The following is an 18,623-nucleotide window of genomic DNA, read 5'->3' as shown; positions in this document are numbered from 1 at the left end:
ACCTTTTGTTCTTTGTCTTTACACATTTGATATGTTAGGGGAAGAAGCTAACAAATTAAAATCATATCGGTAAAGCCTCACTAGAAGAAAAGTGGTAATTACATTTAAAAAAGAAGAAAACCAAGAACAAGAAAAAAAAAAAAAAAGAACCTACACGTTAGCTGCAAAGAAAAAAAAAAAAAAAAAGAACCTACACGTTAGCTGCAAAGACAGGTTGGGGAAGGGAGCCGGGAGAGGGAGGTGGAGTAAAAGCCCTGGTTGAACGTGAGCCTGGGAGACTGCAATGCAGCCTTCTTGGGTTCGTTTATTGAAACAGTGCTGCTCAGAGTGGATCATAGCGGCGTGTCGTAATAGTCCGGCAGCTGGTCCAGCGGGTACTGCCGCTGCGGAGGTGGGGGCGGCGGGGGCAGCTGCTGCTCTTGGTGTTGCTTCATGAGCTCCTTGACTTCCTCTTCCAGCTCCGGGGGGATGATGAACTGGTCATCGGGATCCGGCTGAGCTGGGGCAGCAAAGTAGCCGCCAGGCTTTCGGAGTGGAGCGTCCGTGGCCACCTCTATCACGTTGTGGCTCCTTTCCTGGGGTGCCACTGAGCCATTAGCCCTCCGACGACCTATGGTCCCCACCCCAGAAAAGTCCGCCTTCCGGGGCAGCCCTGGCTCATCCTCGTTGGCGCTGATGACAATGCCCTCATCGCTGGCCTCGGCCGGCACCTGCAGCAGGCCCTGCGGCCTCTCCTTGTCCTTGGCCCGGCCGCAGTGAATGTCCACCTCCACCTCCACCCGGCTGCCATTGCTGAAGACGCCCTCAATGGGCTCTTCGTCGTCACTGTCCAGCCCGTTGTCCGAGAAGGCGCTGGAGAAGGTAGCGCTGGACAGCTGGCGCTGGAAGGAGTGGGAGAGGCAGACGGGGTGGAGCATGCAGCGGGGCTCGCTCGGGTAGGCGGAGCTGCTCTCGTTCAGGGTTCCGGAGGCGGGCTCGTCCGAGGCGGTGGAGCCCACCTCGCTGCTCATCTCAGACGTGGAGATCTCACTGCTGATCTCAGAAGCCATGCCGCTGCTGGATGAGGGCACGCCCAGCACATCGGACGGTCGCTCCTTGATGACCATGCTGACCGACGGGGGGAAGAGGCCTGGGCTGGGTGGTGGCACGGTCCCGCCGGTCCCCAGCTCGCAGCAGCAGAAGCTGTCCTCGGTGACGTTAAGCTGCACCACCACAGCACTGATGCTGTCGTGGCAGCCATAGCTCTGGGCCAGTGTGCACAGCTTCTTGGCGGCGGCCAGGGCGTCAGGCACGTTCCTCACCGCCTCCACTGCCTCGTCCACGGACAGGCTGTCCCACAGTCCTTTACTGCCGAGGATGAAGAACTCGTCCTGGGGCGTCAACGTCACCGACTGCACGTAGGGGCGTGGCATCACACTGGGGTGGAGGAAGGTGTAGCCCAGGATGCGGGTGGACTCGGTGACTCCATTCACCTTGCCGTCCTGCAGAAGGGCCCAGACAGTTAACACCCCACACATGAGGGGCTTCCCATCGCCTCCCAGCCATCAGGGAAGAGCCAGGGGTCCACAAAGGACAGGATGCCTCCACTCTGCAAGCTGACAGTGTCCCCAGCCACCAGAGAGCCCTGGGCAGTAGGGTTGGACAGGTGAGGAGCAGGGGCACAGGAACGATTTCAGGTATTCCCTTTCTCTGTCTCTAATCCCTCAAGCAAGCCATGGTCCAGCCTTACACAGCAAGCGGGCTGATTAGCTCTGGCTGTAAACCTTCAGGTTCCCCTTTCCCCAAACAAGCCACTCCTGAAAAGATGTACCAGGCAAGTGAGTGGAAACAAGTCCTGTCAACTGAGAGTTCAAGTTCTAGCAGAGCAGATGGGCACGGCTTAAACTTCAGAAGGTTTACAAACAACCTCACACTCATCTAGGGGGAGAGCTGGGCGTGACTCACTGAGCAAGAACACACAAGCTAGAAGACAGGTCAACTCGAATCTCCTCAATGAATGGGATTTCCTAGTGGTGGGTGAGATCTCCTGACTTTGTACACTTGGGCTCATGCCACTTCGGTCAAGGGCTAAAGTCTGGGACCATTTGTAGCAAGATGACCGCCTTGCTTACATGGAGCCCAGGAGGTACAGAACCAAACCACACCTGGCCACATCTGCACAGGCCTGCCCAGTTTTCCTACATTAGGTTTATAAGATAGGGCAGACACATACTTCATTATTCCCACTTTGCAGATGGGGAAGCTGAGGCTGACAGAGGTTTAAAGGCCAGTGCCCGCACATGGCAGAGCTAGCATGTGAATATGGGCAGTATGACTTCAGTACCCTCAATCACCAAACCTATGCCTTTGCAAGAGTCTGTGATTGCTAAATAGGGTCTTGCCTTTGAAGGACTCAGCACCTGATAAATGCTAATTTATTACTTGACTTCTCACACAGAAACATGGAATCAGCCTCAGAGAAGGGTCCTTGACAGGAAAGGGCGGCCTGAGTTGCTTCTGCCCCGAACTTGCCCTCCCGGCCGACCTGAGGGAAACTGTCCTCTGCTCACCTCCGTGACGATGGCCTTGTGCTGCCTGATTCTCCTCAGCTCCTCCTCACAGCTCATGACATACCACCTGGACAAAGGCAACGGTTTCCCATGCCGACACAGGACTGCCTGGCACTTGCCCACGTTAGCGGAGGTCAAGGTGAAGGACCCTCCAGGATCCACCGGGTCATGCTTGATGTGACAAAGGACAGCCGCACCTCCAAGTTTCTGCCCGGCAGTTCCAAGTTTCCTGGAATCCAAAGGGCAAAATTTCAACATAAGACATCACATGTCAGTTCTGTGAATTCCACAGAAACACGGTGCATCACTGAGCAGGGTTGGGGGAATGAAGCTGAGGAATCCAACACCCTCGTTCGCTTTTATCCAAGTGCGCCCTGCTCACCTCTCAGAGGCCTGCTAGGGGCTCTGTGGTCACTGACCCTGCTCACAAGGAGCCACTAGGATACATAGAACATCATCCGTTTAGCTTGCTATATTTGATCAGGCATTTAATTAACTTACCCCTAATGTGATGGCTGCTGGAGACAAGACAATATGATTCCCCATCCCGCCCTGAAGCCACAGGAGCTGACCAGGAATAAAGGAGGCCCTGGACCGCTACGTCCAGTTGGCTACTCTGACACCAGCTGTCCTATCAGTCCAGTGCCTCTTCTTGTTGTCCACTCCAGTGTCCCCTCTTGTCGTCCCCTCTGCTCTCAAGACAGGAAGATCAAAGGATCCATTTCAATAAGAACAGGTTAAATTGAAGTATCACTCCCACTGATGTGTGGACTTCTAAATGGCTGACCACCCATCTCTTCTAGAGCTTGCTTGCTGGTGAGAGACTGGACCCACTATGCTTTGCCCAACACAGTGATGCCTTGTGGACCAGTGTCTATTCTAGACTATTCACTCACAGGACCTTCTAACAATATTCCACCTGCAAAGTACTTGTGATTTACCCTTTCATTAGGCTCTTTAGTTCACAGACCTATTGGAACACAAATTCCCAAAACCAATAGGGGCAAGGAAGTCCTAGAACACGTCCCACTAAGGGCAGTGCCCCCCCCCTGCTGTTTCTGGTGGTACAGGAGCAGGGTTAATGCAATCACTAAGGGCAGTGCCCTCCCACCCCCACACCTGCTGGGTTAATGCAATCCCCCGTCTTACAAAAGCAGCGTCTCAGGCACTGGCAGCTCACACGACATGATGCAGTGAACCAAGTGGCAACACCAAAACCAGGGCTGCCTGCTCCCCCGAATCAGGACCTCATGATTACCAGGAGGGATCAAAAGCTCACCACATATCCTGCACCCCACTAACATGTGTGGGATGAGAGGTACGCAAAGACACTGGAGATGGGCCTGCAACTCGGACCTCTGAACTCCCAATTTCTGCACTTTCATGGTCACGTTTGGCTTTAGAACTTGCCAAGTCGCTCGTTTCTTCTTTTCAAGGCACAGTGATTTTCTTTTGGCAGAAACAGGGTGGTGTTTGTGGACAGCACAGCGGGCAGTGCCAGTCATCAGTCTGTGCCTGAGGGTCTAAGGGCACATGTGTGGTGTGGTATGTGACTGTCTCCATAAGTGATGCACGTTTGCTTTCTCCCAGGACACAATGGCAGTAACCGTAGACAGACTCAGAAGTTGAGAGAACATCGTCTGCACTCTTACTGCTTCAGATCAAATCCTGGCTCTACCTAACTCCACCTAACTCCACTTCTCTGTACCTCAGTTTCTCATCAGTAAAATCAGAGTACCATTTCTTGTCAAGTATTTAGAACAATGGCTGGAACACATCCCAGGTTCACGGGGTATTAGCTGCTGTCACTATCCGATGGCTGACTGTTGTAGGTACGCTGAGGGCTGAAAGAGCTGAGCTGAGCCACAGAACTCCTCACTGGGCCTGCCACAATGGAGCTCTGAGGAATAACTCTAAAGGCTGATGGGATCCAGCAAGCCACAGCAGATATGTCTACCCTTGTTAGAGAGCTACTTCCTCTGGCAAATCATCACAGAAGACCTTTCAAGCACTGTCGCACTTTCTCACTTCCTGGTTGGTCCACCTCAGCAAAGTGTTTGCGGTATGACATATAAACACAGGGAACTCCTGTACAACTTTCAGAGCCAGTACCTGACAGAAAAACAAGCCTGAAGAGTCACAAACAACCATCTGTATCTCTACAGTGTCCTACGGCTCTGTGGCAGCTAGAAGGTTTAGGAAATGGCTCCAGTTTCTAGCAACAATGTCTGGAGTAATAAGGGGTGGGCTCAACATATGAAAAGTAATTTGACTCCTAAGTCTAAAATTTGACCATCTCAACATCACTAAGCTAATTGGTTTCCACTATTTCAAACCAATGGAAGCATTTCATCAGGGTGTACACAAGGGGGTAGCAACTACATTTCAAACAGAAGCCCAGGTGTTGGAAGCTCAAGGGAGTTTGGATTTCACCTAATTTGGGGGAGCAGGGAATGGGGTGAACACTCTGGAGCAATCTGGAAGCATGACAGGATTGTGAGGTCTAGTTCTAAGAGAACTAAACTCCAGACCTCACACAAGCTTGTCTGGACACCACACTGGAGTGCAGCCCACCCCGATGCTCTGGCAACGTGTCCACATGCAACAAGCGTGCCTGGAGCCGTTTTTCTTATAGAGGCAAGCCCTCAGAGAAGAGCAAGCAGGCAGCAGGGATGAGGTTACCTCTGCATAACAATGAACGTGTTGACCATGTAGTCTTCTTCGTGCTTCGTTTTCTGCAGCTCTTCTGTCAGGATGTCACTCATGGTGCACTGGAGAAGATAGGGCACCTCCACGTTTCGGTCTCCATCAAACACACCGTACAGGGCTTCCCGGTTGTCACAGAAGTTGTTCACCGACAGAGCTGCAACACACAACCTGCAAAGCAGGAATGCTTGTGGCCTAAGTCCGCTCATCCTTCCTTCTCCATCCCTAGGCACGGCCAACCCCACTGGGCTGAAAGACTCAGACTATGACAAACAACACGGCCTTGTCTCTTACTTCTTGACTCTGACAGATTAAAGATAGGTAAACAGATCCCTGCTAATTTCTATCAGGGATGGGGTGGGGAGCAGAATTGAAAGCAAAGGGGCATGGGGGAGTTTTAGGGGCCATGGAATGATTCTCTCTCTTGATTTGTGCTGGTGGTCACACAATTATTTTATCAAAGCCTACAGAGCTATAGACTAAAGGTCTATATCCAAAAAAGGTGAGTGGACTATATTGTATATGCCATTTTACGGTATGTAAACTAATAAAGGAATCCTGGTGTGGTGCTATAGAGTAAGAACTGGACCATGAGGTTGGTTTGAACTGCAAGGTCAGCGGTTCAAACTCACCAGCCACACATCAGAAACCCTATACAGGGTCGCTAGGAGTTAGAAACGACTCGACGGCACGTCACAACAAGAAGACTGGCACAGTAGTTAAGCATAGCTTGAAACCTGCTTAAAAATTTTCATTCATGACTGATGAACAGACCTGCATACTTAAAATCTGGGTGACCTAAAACGATAACCTGAACAGGAAAAAGCACAGGCTGGAGTCCTGGAACAGGGCCTCCTTTCAGGCCGGATGTGAGACTGAATGGTTGTCAGCACTCGGGAAGGAGAGCCAAATACCATCAAAGTGGCATGACCGGGTTGTCCACTATCTTTTGAGAGGGGCAATTGCTGCTTTCGACTTGACACTGTTCAGAATCTGACAGGCAAGAGATTTGGTTGCTGTGCTATCCTTGATTTCTAAGAGGGAGATAAAGATTTTAGCAGGTCTCTGACCTGTAATTTTTCCTATTCAGGTCATTCTTCTGGTTCACTCACATTTTTAAAATGTGGGTCTATTTGGGTTTTGCTTCCTCAGCCGTAACTGAATTAGGGAGAACTGGTTAAAAGTCCTGGGTGAAGTGCTCGGTTGCTAACTGAGAGGTTGGTGGCTGTATTCTACTAGTCACTCTGTGGGAGAATGATGTAGCTGTCACATCTGTACAGATTACAGCCTGGAAAACTCTATGGGGCAGTTCTACTGTCCACTGGGGTGGATACGAGCAGGAACTCACTTCATGGTAGTGGGCTTCAGCTTGTTTGGAACATGCTGTTGTTGTTAAGTACCGTGGAGTCGGTTCCAACTCATAGTGACCCTGTACAGGGTTTCTGAGGCTGTAAATCTTTAAAGTCTCATCTTTCTCCCATGGAACAGCTGGAAGTTTCGAACTGCTGACCTTGAGGTTAGCAGCCCGATTCGTAACCACTACGCTACCAGAAATCTACTATTTGAGATTCGAAAAATGATCATAACCATTATCGTTAATAATAGTAGTGGGTACGCATACTCTAAGCACCGAGAACACAGTCTCCGGTAACTCCTAGAATCCTTACACCAACCCTATGAATTAGGTACTATTTTTAGTACCATTTTACAGATGAGAAAATTAGGCAAGAAGTTGAATAACTGCCCAAGGGGCATCGCAAGGAGTCTCGGGTCAGCTCGGATTCCAGGGCTCTGAAACCCTTGTCCCCATTCATTAAGGAAAACCAAGCCCCTAAATTACATGGCAGTTTGGAATGAAATAAAGTTTCATATTGAATCACTTTATACTTCTGTCTTTCTCCTATAATCCCTTCCTAGTCAGAAAGCAGTTATGTGGTGGTGTTTTTTTTTTTTTTAAAGAAAGGAAATCATGTACTTTTAGAAAAAGTACAGTCATGATCATTCTTAAGACTTCTTTTCCTTTGAACCTTCTTCCTGTTTGTTTTTCAGTCTGAGTAACAACCTCAATTTTCCTAGGGCAGCTCCCTGCATGGGGTTTCCCAAGAGTCAGAGAAGACCCAAGAGGGAGGGCGAGGAGGAGAAGAGCAGACATCCTCCGAGACTTGAGTAAGGGACCCTCAGGAGGGCAAGCAGCTAGCTACCGGTTTAACTTCCCTCTGTAGCCACAATGCAAACACAAAACACTGGAGAACCAGCTGAGGGTACCACCTCTTGGGGTTGACATGAGAAAGACCACATCAGCAAAATATGTGCTGTGATGGTGTGTGTGGCCCATACTACTACTGACAAGAGGTACACAAAAAGCCCAGAACAGATGGCTGTAAGTGTGGCTCACAATTACAGTTATCTCAGAGTGGGGACTTCCTATACAGGTAAACCTTGCTTCACTGCACTTCACAGACAGTGAGCTACTGCACACTTACAACTGAAGGTTTGGGGTCACCCTGGGCTGACTCAGCCCATTCTTCCAACAGTGCTCACTCTGTACCTGCCACGCATTGGTCATTCGCACAGCATTCAAACCTTATCATAATGCTACTGCACCCCAATAGGCTCTATACAGTGTAAACAGTACTTTCATGCACAGGGAACCAAAATATTCATGTGGCTCACTTTATTGCTGTCAACTAGCAAATAACTCCGATAGTGGATTGTCAGGAGCTAGAGTGGCCTCAATAACAACTGGGTGTTTTACTTTCTAGGAGGCTTCGAGTGGTACTGTATGATAAGCACTGGATTGCAAACTGCAAGGGTGGCGGTTCAAATCCCCAACCACTCCTCGGAAATTTTATACAGGGTTGCCTTGAGTCGGAACCAACTCAATGGCACTTCAACACAAGTTATTATTAGCACTTCTTCCTAATGAGTTTCTTCATAGAGCTGTTATATGCATGGTTGCTCCGCATCAACATTGACACCTAAAAACAACAACTTGTCTGGCGAGCTGGGTTACCATTCTCAGGAAGATCAGCATTCATAGCTAGGACAGAGAGTGGGCTGAGGATGGGGAAGAACACGAACTCAGAAGAGCAGGGCCTGTCAGGGAGGCGAGGAGCGAGTGGACATCCAAGGGCTCCCAGCTCCACAGAGCTCCTGACTAGTCAGTCACGTAAGTGATCTGGAATACCGGCAATCAAGGCCACTTCCCTTTAATATGATCCCTGTCTTGCTTGGTAAACAGCTTCAGAGAAAGATAAAGAGGCTTTCAAAAGAGCAGGGATGCATTTCAATACTCAGGCCTTCTGCAAACACCGGAGTCTCCCGAAGTATACTGGGTCAGTTACACTGTATCCTAGCAACCTCTCTCACAAGGAGGGAGTATGTCATGCCAAGCAGGGCCTTAGCTCCGTGTTCAAACAGAGAAGCCTTGGAGGGGCCTCACTTTGGGGAACATCCTCATATAATTTGATGTGAGAAAAGTATGCGCCTGAGTGCTGGGTTTGTTTTCACCCCACTAGAGAAGTGAGGCCCTGCTGCAGGAAAAGCATTGGGTCAGGAGTTCAATCCCACCAACTGTTCCTCAGAAAGCCTATACTGTGTCGCTATGACACAGAAGCAACTGGCCAGCACACAGCAACTACAGAGAAGTGAGGCAGTTCCTGCTCTAAGCTCCGCCCAACTTACTTATTTTTCACTCCAGAAGCTTCGGTGTAGCCGTGACTCCACACTGCTGGGGCTCCTGACGCATCTCCTGCGGAGGGCTGGTCAATCTTGAAACAGCGAATGTTGCTAGATGAGAGAGAGGAATCATTAAAACCAACCAAGAGCGATGCTTCCCTTCACCTGAGACGAGAGAGCCACCTGTGGGGCACTCAGTACTAAGCACTGACTTCCAGGTTTCGTGCATGGAAATATTTATCTTGCTAATAAAACCCAGGAAGCCTAAGTGTGGCGCTATAGCACTGAACTACCAGGTCGATTTGAACTGCATGGTGGTGGTTCAAACCTACCAGTCACTCCTCAGAAACCCTATACAGGGTAGCTATGAGTCAGAATTGACTCAATAGCACTTAACAATAAAAATCAAGGGAAATATAGATAGGGCAGGAAAACGAGCTGATGCTAGCATCACTCTACCACTTGTATACCAATCATACCAGATGGCTGGTCTACTGACAATGAATAGGTCTAGTCTCACCCTTGGCTCGAGAAAACAAAATTGAAGCATCAAGTTTGATGGATTTAAGAGAGTCTGGTGGCTCAGTGTTTAAGCAATTGCCTTTGTTGCTAACTGTCTGTTCAAACCCACCAGTTGTTTTGAAGGTGCAAGATGTGACATTCTGCTTCTGTAAAGTTTTATATCCTTGGAAACCCTATGTGCCGCCAGGAGTTGGAATCAATTCCACAGCAGCACGTTTTTTTGTGGGTTTTTTTATTTTGTGTGTGTGTAGGGGGGGTGGGGGGAGGCGGGAGGAGGGCGTCTTCTTCAAATATGAAAACCCGGGTTGGAAAAGGACAAAATTGAAGCCATTCATATTGTGTGTAGTTGATGTGAGAGAATTCTCAACAGTTCATTTCCAAATCCAATTTCCATGCACAGCAAACCTTCAACCATTTATCAAATATGGAGTCCTGGTGTGGCGCTGTAGGATAAGCAATGAACTGCTAATCACAAGGTTGGGGGTTCAAATCCACCAGCCACTCCTCAGAAACCTACAGAGGGTAGCTATGAGTTGGAACTGACTACTGCACTTAACAACCACAACACAGGATTTATCGTCTCCTGAAGCATCTAGTTCTTTTTATAGCCATCCGTGCTGCAATGAAAAATATCATAAAACTTACAAAGCAAAAGAGTAACGTTAAGAAATGGTGGCTGTTCTGTACTGTCAAGTCAATTCCAACTGAAAGCGACCCTAGATGGCAGAGCATTATGGCCTCACAGGACTTCCAATGTTCTAACCTTTGAGAGTCCTGGTGTGGCGCTGTAGGATAAGCACCGAACTGCAGGTTCAATGGCATTTAACAACAACAGTCCAGTACCACCGTCATAGTAGTAGGTGTTTTTGAGTCCACTATTACACTGTGTCAGTCCATGTCGTTGAAGGTCTTCCTCTTTTTTGCTGACCATCCACTTCATCATCATGATATCCTTTCCCAGGGATTGGTCCCTCCTGATAACATATCCTAAGTACCATGATGAAGTCTCACCATCCTTGCTTCTAACAAGCATTCTAGCTATTGTTGTTGTTGTTAAGTGCCGCCGAGTCGGTTCTGACCCATAGCGACCCTGAACAGGGTTTCCGAGGATGTAAATCTTTAAGGGAACAGAAAGCCTCATCTTTCTCCTGGGGAGCAGCTTGGTAGTTTCGAACTGCTGATCTTGCAGTTCGCAGCCCGATTCGTAACAACAACGACGCTACTAGAGCTCCTTATTCTAGCTACAGTCCCATCATTATTTGCTCTCCATATGAGCTCTCACCACATTTTATCCATCTAAAATGGTCCAGAATGCAATGGGGTTCTTGAGGCATACACCGTCATATATGCTAAGGAAAAACAATGAAGGCTTATTTCTAACAGCATTTGTGTCTTTCACGTGTGTTTTTGTTGGGACTGTCGAAAGAGTCCTGATTCACAGCGACTCTGTGTACAACAGCAGCACCCCACTCCTGCATCTTCCGCACAACCATTGCGATGTTTGCAGCTGCTATATCAGCCCATCTTACTAAGGGTCTTCCTTCTTCCTCTTTTTTTTTCCTGACCCTTTCTTTAGCAAGCATGATGTCCTTTCTCCAGGGTCTGGTCTCTTCTGCTAACGTGTCCAAAGAACATGAGATGAAGTCTTGCCACCTTTGCTTTTAAGGAGCATTCTGGCTGTACTTCTCCAAAGATTGTTCATTCTTTGGGCAGTCCATGGCACATGTAATATTCTTCACCAACACCATGGATTCTTCTACAGTCTTCCTTATTCATTATCCAGCTTTCATAAGCATATGAGGTGACTGAAAATACCATGGTTTGGGTCTGGCACACCTTAGCTTTGACAGTGAAATCTTTGCCCAATTTAATATATCTTGTGAATTCTTGGCTGCAGCTTCTATATGGGTGTGGATTGTGGATCCAAGTAAAATGAAATCATTGACAAGTTCAGTTTCTTCTGCATTTATCATGATGTTGCTTATTGGTCCAGTTGTGAGGATTTTTTCTTTGTGTGGAGGTTTAATCCACACTATCGGTTGTAGTCTAATCTTGATGAGTAAATGATGCAAGCCTTCTTTGCTTCCAGCAAGCAAGGTTGTTGTCATTTGCAGATCGCAGGTTGGTAATGAGTCTTCAGATTCTGAAGCCATATTCTTCTTTGGATTGTTCTATAGTCTAGCTTCTTGGATTATAAACTCAACATACAGACTGAGTAAGTCTGAAGAAAGGATAGAATCTTGAAGCACATCTTTCCTGGTTTTAAACCAAGCAGTATCCCCTTGTTCTGTTGGAATCTGTATACAGACGTTTTGTTCTATAAACAGGTTCTGCATGAGCAGAATTAAGTGTTCTGGAATTCCCATTTTTCACATACATTTTTATAATATACACCATTGAATGCCTTTGCATTGGCAATAAAACACAGGTAAATGTCTTTCTGGTATTTGCTGTTTCTTGTTCTAAGATCTCCTCTGCATCTGGCAGTTCCCTGTGGACACACTGCTGCAACTATTTTTAAATTATCTTCAGCAAAATTTATACTTGGTAAGTGATATTAATGATACTAAGAAATACATAAACATAGATACAGAATTCAGAGCCTTCAAACAAACAATCCCATTTCCTAGCCTTAAAATCACTCACAATCCTTTCTAGTGTAAGCAACGACTTTTCATTCCTGGCCCAGCCGAAGCCAGTGGAGCTGGGCAGCATTTGAGGTGACCGGAACATTCACTCCTGTACATTTTGCAACAAGTCTGAGAGCGTCTTCCAGAGCGGAGCTCAGCCTGTGTGAGGGCCGCCATAGGCCCATACTCTTGGCTCTCTGAGAACCAGCAGCACAAGGAACACATTAGATGTGGGTATCTTCCTGGTAATTCAGAACCCGCAAGCTTCTAGATGCTAAGCAGAAGGTAAGGTTTTTGTGCGAGAGTACTCTGGGTTCACTGTTGGTTGCTACCTTTGTTCATCTGTGAGTACGTGATGGTCCACCAATGCTCACACCAGGAATGGATGCTCATCGTCGAGAAGTTGACACACAGATTTTCTTTCATGCATATATCATAGTGGAATCTTTCTATATATCATATTCTCATAAATAACATGTCTATGCAAATAATGGGCACACATATGTAACATGCATAGTGTGTATCAGAAGCTAATGCATGAAGGGATTATGAGTTCTGCAAAAATTACGTAGCACTAATTATATAAAAAATACGGTAGATGGCTTTATATCTTTTTCCTAATTATATCATGAACATGCATCCAAGCCATTTTATCTTCACACCAAAATATAAGAAATATGACTGGTACTGTTACTAAAATGAAACCACATTCATGATTACTTTATAGTAATTATTTCAATAGAAAATTTTTCAATATGAAAATATTTTTTTTTAATAGTTTAAGGTTTAAGTATGAATATTTTTAGAAACTTAAAACTTTGCTACAGAGGACAACTGTTTTCAAGAAATCAAACTATGTACTGCATTAGGCAAATCTGCTGCACTTAATATTATACTTAGATATTTTTCAAGTTGATAAGTATAGTTGTACACTATTATTTTTAAAGACCCTGTTGTCATTAAGTGCCGTTGAGTCATCCCCATCTCACAGCGACCCTGTATAGGGTTTCCAAGGAGCGGCTGGTGAGTTTGAACCGCCAACCTTGTGATTTGAACCAACCTTGTGGTCCAGTGCTTTATCCTACAGTGCCACACCAGGACTCCAATGAGGAGGGCAGCTTTACCCTTTGAAATCACAAATTCTAACCGACAATTTGCTATCAACATCAAGAACTAGTAAGTAATATCCATGAGCCCAGTTTTCCTAAAACATCAACATTAGTGATATCTACCCTGCACCCTCAGTTTTGTTAAAATAACCTGGATTATTCTAGGTTATTAATTCTACGTGATTAATTCCCCCACTTTATGCATCTCTTTCAAAACTCCTTTCTCAATGCTTCCATGAGGTCACCCCACTATAGTACCAGTAACTACTGAGATGCAGGTGTAAGCCTCAGCTGTCTAGGTCTGCACGGACTCTTCTGCAGCTTGTTCTCCTCTTCATACTGTTCCGGATGCGTTCTCTGTTTGTCTGGGTGCTGTCTCAAAAGGACATGTGAGTCTATGACTATTTGAAACCCTTTTTGCCCTCCACTCTAGTGACCTAAGGGGGCTGTGTTGGCTCTGCACTATAAGCAGTGGGCTGCAGACCACAAGGTTGACAGTTTAAACCCACCAGTCGCTCCATGGGAGAAAGATGATTTCTGCTCCTGGAAAGATGTACAGCCTTGGAAACCTTATCTATACAGATCAAACAACAACATCAGTGACCTAAAGGCCTTCAAATCACCGCACTTCACATATGTGCAGACCCAGCTCAGAAAGCAATAGATGCTTAATGTTGTTACTCAGTTATAAATTCCACTGTCCAGTGAACAATGATGGGCTGGCTACAGCCTCTCCCCAAACAATACTTACTTCAGCAATTCCAGGGTTTTGTGATCGAGGGCGAGTCGGGGGTTTCCAGTCAGGTCCAGTTCTTGCAGCTTTGGAGGCAGGCTTTCTGGTAAAGTGACTTCACTGAGCTCATTACAGCTCAGGTCCACGCACTGAGGGGATAAGTGGACACAAGAGAGAGACGGAATAGTGGAGTTGTTCAGGCCATTTGAGACTTCTCTGCAGAAGCCAGGTCAAATGCAGAAAAGACTTCTGCCGGTTTCTCGGCCATCAATGTGAAGACAGAATGCTGTAAGATTTTTTTACTTCCTATATATAACACATGAATAAAGCTCATGGTCTTTATTCTTCCCATCTTTGCTCTTTTAAGTTTATTTCTTTAAATTAAAATGAAGCACTAACTGGACAAACCCTAAGGATAAGTATTTCTATTGCTCATGACGTTTCTGAACTGGCTTTGTCCATTGAGAGATAGAAAACATCAAAATGCAACTTAATCAGGACTTTAAGTAAAACAAAAAATAAATAACAAAACATGCAAAATGAGGCAAAGGGGGGAACAAACATTCAAAATAAAAGACACGGCAGAAGAAGCTGAATAAAAAAGCGAAGAAGGAAATAATGGGGCAAATCACATATAAATCCCACCCTTGAGGTACTCAGCGGTACCCTGACTGTCCAACAGGTCTTACCTAATCTGACTTAGAAAAGAAATACAAAAGGGCAACAACACAAATGAGAACAAACATGATACAGTGTCTGCAAACGGAGCACACCTCCCTCACCTCTCTAGAAAACTAGGTAAAGCTTAACTGGGTAATGCCGGAACTATGCAAACGGTATCAGGCACACGAGTAAGGGTGACTGACAAACTGTCACGTGTACCCCTCAACTCCTAACAGTGAGTGGAAGGGACTCCAACTGTCTGTACACGGCTTGAATGTGCTCAAATGGTAACAGAAGAAAATGCTGACACAGCCTATTAAAAATCTCAAGATGGTCTGAAGAGGGGAATTGTTTCTAAGTAAGTTAGAAGTTTATATATGAAAATAAAAAATCTTCCTCTTATTCCAAAAAACTCTTGAAGAATTCAAATCTAACATCAATTGGGGTGTGGGGAGGGTGGAAGAAAGATGAGGCTTTCTGCTCCTGCAAAGATCATCAGTTAGGGGAGGGGCAGCCTCCCCGCAAACATGAAACTATTGCCTTCAGGTCCATTCTGACACATAGTGACTTTATAGAACAGAGCAGACTAGTCCCATAGGGTTTCTACAGTAAATCCTCACACAAGTACCCTGCCACATCTCTTTCCCATGGAATAGCTGGGTTCCAACTGCTGACCTTTCGGTTCGCAGTCAAGTGCTTTATTACTGTGCCACTAGGGCTCTTGGGGAGGGACGTGCTGGGTAAAATGAAAAGCTGTATTTTTGAAGAACTATATTCTCAACTCACTTCAAGCAATACAATGCTTTCACATGAACTGTTTTATATCCTTGTTCTCAAACAGAAGCAGTGAGGGAAAATTAAATTGCTATTTAAATCATTACTTTTGTCTATGAGAACACTGTAACATCAGGACAGAAAGCCAGGCAAGTCTGCAAAGTGACACCTTTCAAACACATGAGCTCCCAGAGGGCCTGCGATGTGTGCAGGGCGGCCTTACAGGTTTCTAAGACACTCATCTTTACGAAAGTAGATTGGCACATCTTTCTCCTGTGGTGCACCTGGTGGTTCAAACCCTAATCATCCTTCTGGGTAGCAGTCAAGTGCTTAACCACTGGACCACCAGGGCTCTCCAACTCAGTTTTCTAAATAACTATGATTAACCAGATTACATGACCATATTGCTGCTGCTCCTGGTTCCTGGATGTGTGTCACCGACGCCTACGTGACCTCTGGAGCTCACCACGTCAGCTACTCCACACACTGACACCCACCTGCCTCTGATCTGACTTTCCAAGGAAGTGATCCCTGCTCTTGCATCCAGTTGAACCCAGCCTTTCCCCATGTGTGGTATGTCTTTCTAACAGCTGATATTCTCATTCTCCATCTAACTACAGCAACAAACAGGGTTCCATTCCAAGTGATATTCAACTTCCGGTCACCATCATCCTCAAGAGCATGGCATACATATTAAACGTACCTTACCTTCCATTTAGAACTTAAAGTAATTCAGATACTAGAGATGAGTCCAGGACCACCTAGCACAGACATGAAAACAATCTCCTGAAGGGAATTTTTAATACTTTAGAAGATGTTCTTCATCCAGTAACAGAATCCAGAAGCCAAAATAACTTGAACATTTGATAAAGAAGTTCCTAATAAAATGTTTAAATCCCAAAATACAACTTCCATTCACTATGTATGTCACACATTTATTGCACCTGTTTAAAAAGACTTCAAAAAGGTTCTGAAGACGTCACTGACTGGGAACAACTGCTGTCTCTTCAGTGGACAGACCCTGAGGACGGGGACTTGAGCACTACACCCATGGACGCTCCTGGGACACTGACTACCTCTCCAGCTGAGTCCAGAGGAAGGTCTGTATTTTATAAAGGATCGGAATCTGCTCCAGTAAGTACACAGAAATTAAATTTCGAAGACTAATTTTGAAAAGGCTAAACAACAATGAAGATTACAATATTAAGGAACAGAAGAAAACTTTGGGTCTATTTGGGCTCATCAGAATATTCTAAAAAAATACTGTTTTCTATTGACAACTTATTTATAACCTCCCTGTCCAAGTACAAAAATTGGTGACTGGCAGTCACGATAATAGAAAAGGCTAGACCTAAATTTTATCCAAGACTATAGAATGCACAGGAGTCCTCGGATGGCACTGTAGGCTCAGCACTGGATTGCTAACCACAGGGCAATGGTACAAATCCACCAGCCACTCTTTGGAAACCCTATAACTGGGCTACTATGAGTCAGAACCAATTTGACAGCACCTTATAACAACACCAACATAAGGAGCTCTGGTAGCGTAGTGGTTACGAATCGGGCTGTGAGCCGCAAGATCAGCAGTTAGAAACTACCAGCTGTTCCGTGAGAGAAAGAAGAGGCTTTCTGCTCCCGTAAAGATTTACAGCCTCGGAAACCCTGTACAGGGTCGCTATGAGTCAGAACCGACTCCACGGCACATAACAACAACAATAACCACAACATAGAGTGCATATGGTCTCAGTTTTAGGAAAACATGGAAAATGGTCTAGTTTTTAAAGCTTTTTTGTGGGGGACACATTTTAGTGAACATATTTAAATGAGATTTATTTGTCCTTGCAAGTAACGGAATAATTGTTTTTAAAGCTTTGGTAGCAAAATTATGAGTAAGCACTTTCCTTTCTTGTATTAAGATAAGGTGCCTTGGAGAATAGTAGGCAGTCAAATACAGGTAGTCCCCAGCCTATGAGGGGCTACATTCCCAAGGTGAATACCTGGTTTTTAAAAAGCTGTCACAGCCTGCTATAGAGCAGTGTTGGGGGCATTCACCTTAACAATCACCATCTGTGAGTGGACATCTGGGAGTGATGATGTCAGCCAAGTGTGCCTGCAACACTTTAGCGTAAATATTACTCGTTAAGTGCCGTCAATTCAGTTCCAACTCATAGTCACCTTGTATAGATAGGGTTTCCAAGGAGCAGCTGGTGGGTTTGAACTGCTGACCTTGTGGTTCACAGACCAGTGCTGATCCTACAGTCCACATATTACTAATCAGATGCATAATAGAAGAGATGGTTCTTTGTGACTCGAATACACCACGAAGTGGGGGACTTCCTGCACACCACTCTTATAACTCTTTGATTCCATTATCTGCTAAATTTTTATACTTGCAATGATCTTAATAACTCTTAAGAGATACTTTACAATAATTGCACTTAATTTTCAAGGTTTTTTTCTTTTTCCTGAGAAGCAATATGAATATAATCTAGGGCTATTAACTTAAGCAAAATTTTCATATAAGCTGGGATATCTCAACCTAGGAATAGAATTATTTCTTTTACATGAGAACACTCTTTAAGGCTCAGTTTATAAAGAAAGGTTTTCATATGTGTATCTGCACTAGACTAACTACAGGTGCTCTTCGGAAACCCTAAACAGGGTCGCTATGAGTTGGAACCGACTCGATGGCACTAAACAACAACAACAACACACTCATCATTTGAGATGCTACAACTATTTTGGTCAGGAAATTTCTTTTGGATGGTTAAAATGTATGTAAATACTTATGCAGCAACTTAAAATGTCCTCATATGGAAAAAACCCTAAAATACCAACTCAGAGTTCTAATAACATAATGAGTACTTTTTTTCAGTAATACCATCTGTCCAGGACTGCCAAAATCTACACTTTGTACATAAATTTAGGGTACTTGATGTTCCTCCTCCTCCTACACCCCCCCCCCCAAAAGAAAGTCAACAACAAAACCTCTGTCTAAGACATAGCAGCTGTGATTAAAAAGGAAGAAAACCACAGGAGGGTCACAGAAGGAGAACCACGAAGGAAAGTCACAGAAGGAGAGTCACAGAAGGAGAACCACGAAGGAAAGTCACAGAAGGAGAGCCACAGAAGGAGAACCACGAAGGAAAGTCACAGAAGGAGAGTCACAGAAGGAGAACCACGAAGGAAAGTCACAGAAGGAGAGTCACAGAAGGAGAACCACGAAGGAAAGTCACAGAAGGAGAGTCACAGAAGGAGA

At 45.6% G+C, this 18,623-nt stretch overlaps 1 protein-coding gene across 1 annotated transcript in view; it reads right to left on the bottom strand.

The window, feature by feature from the left end:
- Window positions 1-332: 332 nt before the first annotated feature.
- Window positions 333-18,623, bottom strand: part of PHLPP1 (PH domain and leucine rich repeat protein phosphatase 1) — a 252,203-nt gene continuing 233,912 nt past the window's right edge. The window contains exons 14-18 of the mRNA XM_006837580.1: window positions 13,946-14,076; window positions 8,940-9,044; window positions 5,232-5,426; window positions 2,550-2,778; window positions 333-1,481 (exon numbers count right to left, since the gene is read on the bottom strand). Coding sequence (XP_006837643.1) covers window positions 333-1,481; window positions 2,550-2,778; window positions 5,232-5,426; window positions 8,940-9,044; window positions 13,946-14,076 — 1,809 coding nt within the window. The remainder of the gene's footprint in view (window positions 1,482-2,549; window positions 2,779-5,231; window positions 5,427-8,939; window positions 9,045-13,945; window positions 14,077-18,623) is intronic.

Source organism: Chrysochloris asiatica, unplaced genomic scaffold (assembly GCF_000296735.1).
Source record: "Chrysochloris asiatica unplaced genomic scaffold, ChrAsi1.0 scaffold00021, whole genome shotgun sequence".
NCBI classification, from domain to species: Eukaryota; Metazoa; Chordata; class Mammalia; order Afrosoricida; family Chrysochloridae; genus Chrysochloris; species Chrysochloris asiatica.
Note: the sequence above shows the minus strand (reverse complement) of the source record. Positions and strands in the feature narration are given on the sequence as shown.